This window comes from Larus michahellis, chromosome 3 (assembly GCF_964199755.1).
Source record: "Larus michahellis chromosome 3, bLarMic1.1, whole genome shotgun sequence".
Lineage (NCBI taxonomy): Eukaryota > Metazoa > Chordata > Aves > Charadriiformes > Laridae > Larus > Larus michahellis.
This window is the reverse complement of record NC_133898.1, coordinates 57863655-57873074: the sequence shown is the minus strand read 5'-3', so window position 1 is coordinate 57873074 and position 9420 is coordinate 57863655. Positions and strand designations below refer to the sequence as shown.

General features: G+C 46.3%; 1 protein-coding gene across 1 annotated transcript; it reads left to right on the top strand.

The window, feature by feature from the left end:
* Positions 1–285: 285 nt before the first annotated feature.
* Positions 286–9356, top strand: ACAT2 (acetyl-CoA acetyltransferase 2). The gene is made up of 9 exons (XM_074580332.1): positions 286–884; positions 974–1108; positions 2362–2543; positions 3377–3494; positions 4241–4384; positions 5379–5501; positions 6257–6411; positions 8421–8531; positions 9120–9356. The coding sequence occupies exons 1-9, from the start codon at positions 836–838 to the stop codon at positions 9285–9287; spliced, it is 1185 nt and encodes a 394-aa protein (XP_074436433.1). The 5' UTR covers positions 286–835; the 3' UTR covers positions 9288–9356.
* Positions 9357–9420: the final 64 nt, after the last annotated feature.

Below are 9420 nucleotides of genomic sequence, written 5' to 3'. Positions count from 1 at the left end.
TTGTAACTTCAGTGCGGTGCTGGGACAGGCATGTAGGCACCTATCTGTTCTGTGAACAAGCGGGCAGAGGAAGGCGTAAGGACTGACGATCCGGGCTGTGGGACAGACGAGTCATTTCAGCCCAGCTATCTTTTTTTTTTTTTTTTTTTTTTTTTTTTTTACTGCTGTTACTTTCTTTGACTTACGCTCTTAGTTCCCCCCTTTGCTGCGTCCCTTCTTCCTCCCAGTCTAACCTCGTTGCTCCCCGCCCCCCATCCCCAGCCTTCCCAGCTACCTTTCCCCTCAGGGAAGCGTTTCTGCCCGCCGGCCCTGCCAAGCCTTGCGGCCATCGCCGCCGCCTCCTCTCTTCCCGCCCTCCGCCCCCGCGGGCTGCCCGGCAGCTCCCGCTCCCGGCACCGGCCCCCCTCTCCCAGCTGCCCCGCCGTTCCGCTCGCAGCACTCGCCGCCCACGGAGGCGGCCCGGGGGCAGCGGCGGGAGGCAGGGCCCAGGCCGCGGGTGCACCAGAGGGAGGGGGAGCGGGCAGCCACAGCCGGGCGGCAACCCTTACAGCCGCTCTCCTCGCCGCCTGCGGGCGGGAAGTGGCGGAGGACACCCTCACCCCACCGCCGCCGCCCGGGGCGCCCGCCCAGCTTCCCCGCCCTCCCCGGGGCCCGGCCTCCAACCACCGGCGCGGATCCTGCCGGCAGCTGCCCGCCCCGCCGGGCGAGGGGCGGAACCGGCACCACGCGAGGGGCGGCCCTGCCGCCGGCTGCGGCTCTGAATCCTGCCCCGGTCTCCGGCCGTGCCTGTCGCTCCCGCTTCCAGCTACCGCCCCGCTCCGCGCCTGCCGCCGCCATGAGCGCGGACCCCGTCGTCTTTGTCGCCGCCGCCAGGACCGCCGTCGGTGAGAGGCCGGGCCCGGCGGCGGGTGTGTGTCCCCCTCCCCGCCGCCCCGTTCCCGGTGCTGAGCCCTCTCCCTCTGTGCCCGCCCAGGTTCCTTCAACGGCGGCCTGTCGTCCCTGCCGGCGCACGAACTGGGGGCCGTCGTGATCCGTGAGGTGCTGCGTCGGGCCGGGCTGGCCCCCGCCGAGGTGTCGGAGGTGATCCTGGGGCAGGTCCTCACCGCAGGTACGGGCCGGGAGGGGGCGGCGGGGATCCCCCTCCCCGCGGGCGGTGCCGGGGAGTGCCGGGCCCTGCCGGGCTGCCCGGCCGGAGGGCTCCGGCTTCATCTTTCGGAACGTTGTTCCTTGCCATTAAGAAACGTGGTTCGTTAACGGGCGGCTGGAGCGGCCTCCTGGACACTGCTCTGGGTGACCAAACCCACGGCCGGGATTTGGGGAAGGATGTGGTGCGGCCATAGTTTGGGGGGTTTTTGTTTGTTTTTGGTGGTTTTTTTTTTCCAAGTCCCCAAAGTAGCTAACAGTGACTGTGTGAAAGTCAGTTTCCTTCCTTTGTTAGAGCATCCCTCCTCTCGCCTCTGTCATCTCCTCTTGTAAACTGAACATAATGATCGCTCTGAGGTTTTTAAGAGCAGGGCCTGCATTTGCATTTGTCTGCAAGACCGACCTGCAAGATCTGTGATGCCACTTGCTCAGAGACAAATATTTTGATTTAACGAAAATGTGGCTGATAGGGAATTGTTTGTTTTGAACGGTCCCTTGCTTTTTCCAGGGTAATGTTTAATCAGCAGAGTCATAGGGCAGGTTTGCATTTTAAAGACGGAGGAAGAAAATAAAGGAAATACATATTTTTTTCTTACTTAAAGCTGATCCAGATTCCTGTATATTTTTAGCTCCCTGAACAATGTGCTCTCCTTATCCATTTCTTTGCATACAAAGAGCTGGCATTACTTTGGCCTGGGGAGTCACAGGTGAAGAATGCTTTCTTTGAATATAGCGCTCCTGTTCTTTCCATTAGGATTACAACAAAGAATGGAAGCTTTCGGGACTGTCCTTGCATAATTGTGCTTTTGATTTCCATAGGACCTTTTAGGGAAAGTTGTTGGTTCATGCTGCACAGGAGATGTAAAAAGAAAACCCTTCAGCCAGGAGCCATCTAGATGAGCTCTCATCTTACATGCGTACAACAGGCTAGTGCTAATTTGAAGTTGGTGTTTCATCTGACCTGCCATCAAAAGCAGAGTTGCAGATAGAAAGCTATCAGTAGCAAGTCCCTCATCTTGCAGATATTTCATCGATCAACAATATAAATGAGAGAGGTAACTGAGCTCCTGTTTACAGATTACCGCTGGGAACTTCTCTACCAACTGAAAATAGGAGCGAGCTCTAAATTTTGGTGAAATCAGGGTACTTGTTGTGAAAAATCAAAAGGCTGACATTTGTTCTTTAAGAACAAAGGTAAAATGCTGCCTGTTCCTGCAGGTGCTGGCCAGAACCCCGTCCGGCAGGCGAGTGTTGCTGCGGGAATCCCTTACTCGGTGCCTGCCTGGAGCTGCCAGATGATCTGCGGGTCGGGCTTGAAAGCGGTGTGCCTGGCTGCTCAGTCCATACTGACGGGAGACTCCAGCATCGTGGTCGCAGGAGGCATGGAAAGTATGAGCAAGGTAAAGCAAATGATTGCACTCGCGTTGCGCTGACTTACTGGGAGCAAACAGCATCACGTTGCGTTGAAACACAGTGTTTCTACGTTGATGCCCTGAGGGCAGATCCAAAGAGTAGTTTCTGCACTTGAGATTGAATTTACACATGCAACAATTGACTTCAGTAGCTTTTTTTAAAAAAAAAAAAAGCAACCAGCAACCTAGCTACTGAAAAGGTGCCCTGCAAACACACACCACGTTTAAAATTCCATCTAGCCCTGTTGTGGTGAATGTTTTGCTTGTGACAGCTGGCAACAGACAGGCTTTTTTTGTTGCAAGAAGCCCGAAAAAGGAATAGCTGGAAACGTTATTGTTCACCGAGCAATTTGAGCTTGGAAAGGAAGCAGAGGGCTTTCATTTCAAGGTTTTCAGCCCAAGGCTGTATCGAGGAATGATGCTGGGCTGGTGATCTGATGCCTGACAAAGGAGTGGCCTCTTGTGCCGGGGCTCACTAGCTGCCCGTGCTGAGAGTGATGCTAGTGTTCGCGGGCAGCCAAGTGCGATTGGGAACCACCTAAAGCACACTGGTAGGATGGCCCCAGGGACAATTGATTCGATCTGTGGAGAGAAAATGCTTGTTGCTTGGAGCTCTGCTGCTGGGGAGATACAGAGGGCAAACAGAGCATGCCAGCTGGCAGACTCCAGAGGGAGAGATGGAGCAGGCAGCCGGGGGGACTGCTGGGATTTGGGGTAGCTGCCTGCAGCCGCAAGGCAGGGATCTGTCTCTTTAGCTGTCTGGCTGTATTGTGCACTGGAGATATAAAACAAGTAACTGATTTGAAAATACCTTCTTGCAGGCCCCGCATGTCATTCACATGCGATCTGGGGTGAAAATGGGAGAGGCTTCCTTGCAGGACACTATAATCCTTGATGGCCTTACAGATGCTTTTTATCAGTATCATATGGGTATAACAGGTAAGTGGTGACAGTCCATAAAATGAAATGGTTAATTGGGAAGGGGACAAGAATTCAATGATAGAAAATTTCAGAAATCCGAAGTTTCAAATAAGGTGTTTCAAGCTGTCCTTAAGTTGTAGTTGTGAAAAGGAAAGAAATCCTTAATATTAAAAGGCATTTAAGGCACGTTCTGCTTTGTAAAGCTACTGTTGTGTTTTTTTTTCTGTCTGAGCTAATCTCATTGTATCTCTTTTGCATCTCAGCCATTTCATTTAATTTCAGGAAAAACAAAAAAATCCCTGTACGCAACTGAAGCATTCGGCAGCACAGATTTACAGTGTGTGGTGGGGAATTACGTAAAGCGTACACATGGTTCTGCAACTTCAGGTTATTGCATCCTGGATGGGGTAGTCAGCCAACAGCTTTTTCAGACCCTGCTTATGAAACAGACTAACTTCAGAACTGTTCCCTCTGTAGAGAGATCTGAGCAGAACAATCCTGAGAAGCAATAAACTAGAAAATCTTAGTTGCATTTGTGTTTAACTTGGTATACCATATGGGAGGAGATCCCGCATGGAAATTTTCACCCTCAAAAGAAAATAAAGGATTGTGAGTAAACAAAATGAGGAAATCAGAATGAAAACTGTTCGAGAAGCTTAGCTGCTTGCTACACCAGTCATCAATGACTGTCTTTGTGCTCACAATTTTATAGCTTAGAATTTTAGCATTTTGTGATGGCAATTTGCGTTTTGTTCCTATTTCAGCTGAAAATGTGGCCAACCAGTGGCAAGTCAGCAGAGGGGAGCAAGACCAACTTGCTGTACAGTCACAGAACAGGGCAGAGGCAGCACAGAAAGCTGGCTATTTTACAAAAGAAATTGTTCCTGTTCTTGTACCTTCGAAAAAAGGTAGGTGTGATGGATAATGAGAGATTCTAAACAAAAATCTGTTTTCTCCTCTGTCTGCTATGATCAGTGGATGGTTTCCCAGTTACACAGCCTTTTCTGTAAGCATGTAGCCTGTTGCTCTCTTTTTCAACTTCCAGTGGTTATTTTTTTTAAATAAGAGCAAAATAATGCAAATGGGGAATATCTAAATGTAGCTCTCTGCAAATACTATTACTATCTGTTTTATTGGGGGTGTAATTAGTATCCAGGAAAACAGCTGACTTACCATAGGCTCAGATACAGTACCAAAATCAGTATTTTCATTTTGTTAGACTCTTCTTGCACCAAACTTAAAACAGTCAGGTTGATCTGGCAAACCTTGCCCACCCAGTAAAATACACAGTGACAATAATTGGAGTTACTAGTTAATTAACCGGTTCAGGTTACATGTATTAGGTATGTTTCTCTTTAGGTCTGTTAGGGATATAAACAGACCTATTATGGTGCTTGAGCCAGAGGTCTGTTTCTAGAGGAGGGGAATTCCCCCAGCTGCTTGTGAGGTGGATGCAAAAGCTGAATTTTCTGAATACAAATCAAGAATCAGTTGTTCAACGTTTGCATTGAATAGACCATGTGGGAGAAGTTCTGGCATTAGGCCTGTTACAAACTAGTGAAAGGCTTTCCTCGTACCGGTTTAGATGATAGTGTTTGATGACACTTGACTGCTTTTTGCAAGAAGAGGAAGAGCAAGAACAAGATCTGCTTTTGTACAACTAGACAGTATTTTAGTTGTCAGTGTTTGTCTCAGAAAACCCAGCTGTCTGTCCTGCTAGAAGCATCTGGAGGGAGCTTAACAAATTGCGCTGATTTGGAAGCTGTCTCCAACACAACGGCTTGGTGGTTAAAAGGGATACGGCATATAGTCCTGATCAGCCTGTTTGTTTGTGCCAGATTTCCGTTCAAGACAAGCACGTGCAATTTGACCCTCCTGTGAGTATAACGCTCTGTTTTTTAGGTCCTATAGAAGTTAAAACAGATGAACACCCTCGACACGGGAGCAACTTGGAAACAATGGCCAAGTTAAAGCCCTGCTTCCTGACAGACGGAACTGGGACAGTAACAGCAGCTAATGCTTCAGGTTGGTCCCTCTGGCTAAAACCAAAATGGAAAAGAACAGTAGCTGCTTGTGGCTCAAGGCAGGGTCTCCGCGAGGGGTTGGGTGCCCTGTGGTTACTGCTGAATATGTGTTGCAGAAAATGGCAATGTGTTTGACAGCACAGGTAGAACTCGAATATAACGGATGGAGGATTTCTTTTCAGATGACTTGTCTTTTGTTTGCTTGCTTTCTATGAAGCAAGTGTTTGGACAGTAACAGCAATATTTGATAGGCTGGAACAAAGAGAAACTACGTCCTCTCTTTTTAAAACTAGCTGTGTAGTGGTTTCTAATGCTGCAGGTCTGGACAAAGGAAAACTTAACATTTCATGTTGGAAAATGTTATTCCTGTGGGACTAACTCTCCTGCCAGTGGCAGCTTTGAGACTTCTTCCTTGGGTCCTTATGCTGCCTCTTCCAAAGTCTACCTAAAAAATCTGGTGTGCTCCTTTTTCAGATTGTCTCTCAACTTTTCCACTTGCTGCTTTTCAAATAGAAAAATAAATAAAATAAGTATGTCAATAATGTGTCATGCTTACAGCAGTATAGATATGTTACCCATTTGAAGTTTTTGTGTCAGGTGTCAGACTTGGCTGAACTGAGCAATACTGATCTAAACAAATAAAACCTTTACCATTTTTGTTTTGTCTAGGTTGTGAACTTATGCAAGCGGGAAGATGTGGTACGGTAAAAGCCACAAAACCCAACAAACACATAAAAGTTGTTTGTCATTCCGCAGGTATAAATGATGGAGCTGCAGCTGTAATTCTAATGAAGAAATCGGAAGCTGCTAGGAGAGGTCTTATGCCTTTGGCTCGGATTGTATCTTGGGCTCAGACAGGTATAGATCCATCTATAATGGGAGTAGGGCCCATTTCAGCAATAAAGCAAGCTGTAAGTAATTATTTATCTATCTATGTATCTATTATTTTAAAACTTTTGCTTGTAATTGCTTTTCATTTCTGGGCCATGCCTTGGTTTTTCTGTAATCTAAGGAAAACTTAGTAGAAAAAATAAACTAAGTGAAAAAAAGTCTTAAAATAGTGAAGACTATGTGAGATCAAGATTTCTAGTGCTACCAGGCTGGTGCCTGCTCATTGGAAAAAAATAAGTAAATGTATAAATGTATGAATGGAGATCAGAACACAAACTAGTCATACTTGTGAAAGGCCAATTAGATAACCTAGGAAGCTAAAGGTTCAATTTCATGGAGGTGTATGCTAACCTAATTTGGGGGTGATGTTGTTCCGATGCTGTGTCTGGCCAGGTTAGTGTTCAGATGGTTGCCTGGTTGTATTTGCAAGAGCACAGCTCAGAGAGAAGAGCCAGAGTGCATCTGCATTAGGAAATGTGATGGTGCCCTTTGTGTTTTGGTTTGCCCTGGGAAAGGGTTGGAGCACGCAAACTGGATTCCTTGCAGATGAACCTAAACAAGAAGGTGCACTCCGGGGCCACATCTAAGGTGCTCTGGCCGTCACTGCACCCACTGAGGCGCTCTGTGTTGTCCATGCGACGAGGTTCTCAAATAACAAGCCCCGAGTGAGCAGCTCCTGTGGTACCACATCGCTTGCCAATATAGACGCAGCCCGTGGCAACCCCGGCTGATAATCTGCTAAAACTGAGCTATGAAACTGAGCATGGAAAAAGCTCTTGTACAGCTGATAAGGATAGATTTGCTGTAGTATTCCTTCTTATTTTTATTTATCCTGTGTAAAGGCCTTATTTTGTTAATCTCTGAAATGTCCTGGCAATGTGGAAGCCTACTTGAACTCGCCCAAGCTCTGTGGCTTTTAACTGTAATACTGAAACTTTTTATCAGATCTCACACTGTTCTTTTAAATCAAGAATGCTATAAATGTATATGCTATACACATTTTTTAGTTTAAATTGCGGAACAGACAAGCTGTATTTAACAGCACCTATAATTTTATAGGTACTCTGAAAAAGGGCACCCTACTTCTTAATGTAAACTTTGTAATGCATGTTATCAAACACTTCACACCCTCCATGAAATTATCTCTTCACAATTTCATAGTAACCCTTTACAGCGAGAGAATGACTAGGCCGTGCATTTTAGCGTTGCAACAACATAGTAAATCTTTAACAGATGAGACTTTTCCCAGAAGGTGAACGGTTTCCATGCTGTCTCTGTACTACCTAGTAGCAAGAGGCCCTCCTCGTTGACTATAGTCTTGGAGATGCACCAGGCTGGCTAGCTGGTTGTGAAACATCATTGCTGCAGCTGATTCTGCTGATAAAGCATTGCTGTTAGAGTGAGTGGAAGTGAAAGTGTGGATAATGTGAAACATGCCTGAGCCTGTAATCAAGTAGGCAATTGCACCACAAGAGTTTCTCAAGTGAAAACAGGAGCCAAACCATCTTCCAAATTAGCCCGCTGTGAAAAGCTTTAGGGGGCAGCTTTCATCTTACAGGCCAGAGACTGGACGAATTACGCTTGACACCCATCGCTAGGGGTCACTTCACTGTTTCCTATGTAAAAATCTTTATTAAGCAGAGAATCTCTAACGGAATCAGACTTACATCCTGGAAAACTTACTTTTAATATGTTAAAACCTACTTTTGGAAACAGCTTGTTCTATTAAGGTTACCACATACAGTTTGATTGCCACAATTGCACCACCACCACTACGTTTGTAAAGTTAGTCAAGATTTTTTAAGACATCCAGGATGTCACAGCACATTGTACTGACTATTGTTGACACTGGATTTTTGTCCGTTGTCTTTAAGAATTCTGTCATCAACCCTGGCTATGAAAATTCGTTTCTAACTTCTTAGAAGCGGTGGCTTCAAATCAACTGACTCGAGTCTCTTAGGAAAAGCTTCCTCCAATGCTGAGGAAAGTCTAAAAGATAATAAAGCCTCTATTTATTTTGTTTTCTCAGATTGAGAAAGCCAGCTGGACTCTGGAACAAGTTGACCTGTTTGAAATTAATGAAGCCTTTGCATCGCTATCTGTTGCGATAGCAAAAGAACTGAAAGTAAATCCAGAAAAGGTAATAAATGTATCTGAGGCTGTAATTAGTTTGCCTCCCGTAATTCAAACTTTTTCTATTCTGTGCATCTGGATTGTATGCCAAAGAGGTGAGAGCAGACCTTTTGCAATCACTTTGCCGTAAGCAGGAGGATTGGGCACCCCAGCAGGCGTTCCCTAGCACTACTCTGCCGTAGGCTCTCTTTGCCGCTGAGCCGGCTCCAACTCTGTGATAGCTGATCTGCGTGCAACTCCCGGCAACTGCTGGAGCGTGCTTGTAATTAACTTCAGAATCTGAACTTGCTGCTGGAAGTGTATCTGCCACTCTGTTCTTCCACTGATGGCAAAAATTGCAGATATTATTCTCCCCTCCCTGAATTCATCTCAGTTATCACCTTAATTATCTCCAGAGTAGAGCTAGCCCCCTTTCAGAAGAAATACTAACTACAACAGCTGTTGCAGCCACATTCAATTTCTCCTTGAAATAGCAGTAGCAGTTTCAGACTTACACTCAAGGGACTATATCCAGTGAAGTCAGTCATGTTGAAACTCAACTAAGCTGGTTTAATGATTTCTTAACTTGACCTTCTCTATTTATTTTTTTTTTTAGATTAATATCCAAGGCGGAGCTATTGCTCTTGGCCACCCTCTTGGCGCCTCTGGTTGTCGCATCCTTGTTACTCTTCTACATGCACTGGAACGAACAGGTGGAAAACGTGGTGTTGCTGCTCTGTGTATAGGAGGAGGAATGGGAATAGCCATGTGCATCGAGAGATGAGTGTGGATGAATGAATAGCTAGTGCTAACTAGCTTTGAAACAGTTCACTAATAAACTTCTAATCACGGAGTTTACATTGTTTGTTTTGCCTAATATTAAATAACCATTTGAGTTGTTAACACGCACTAGAGCT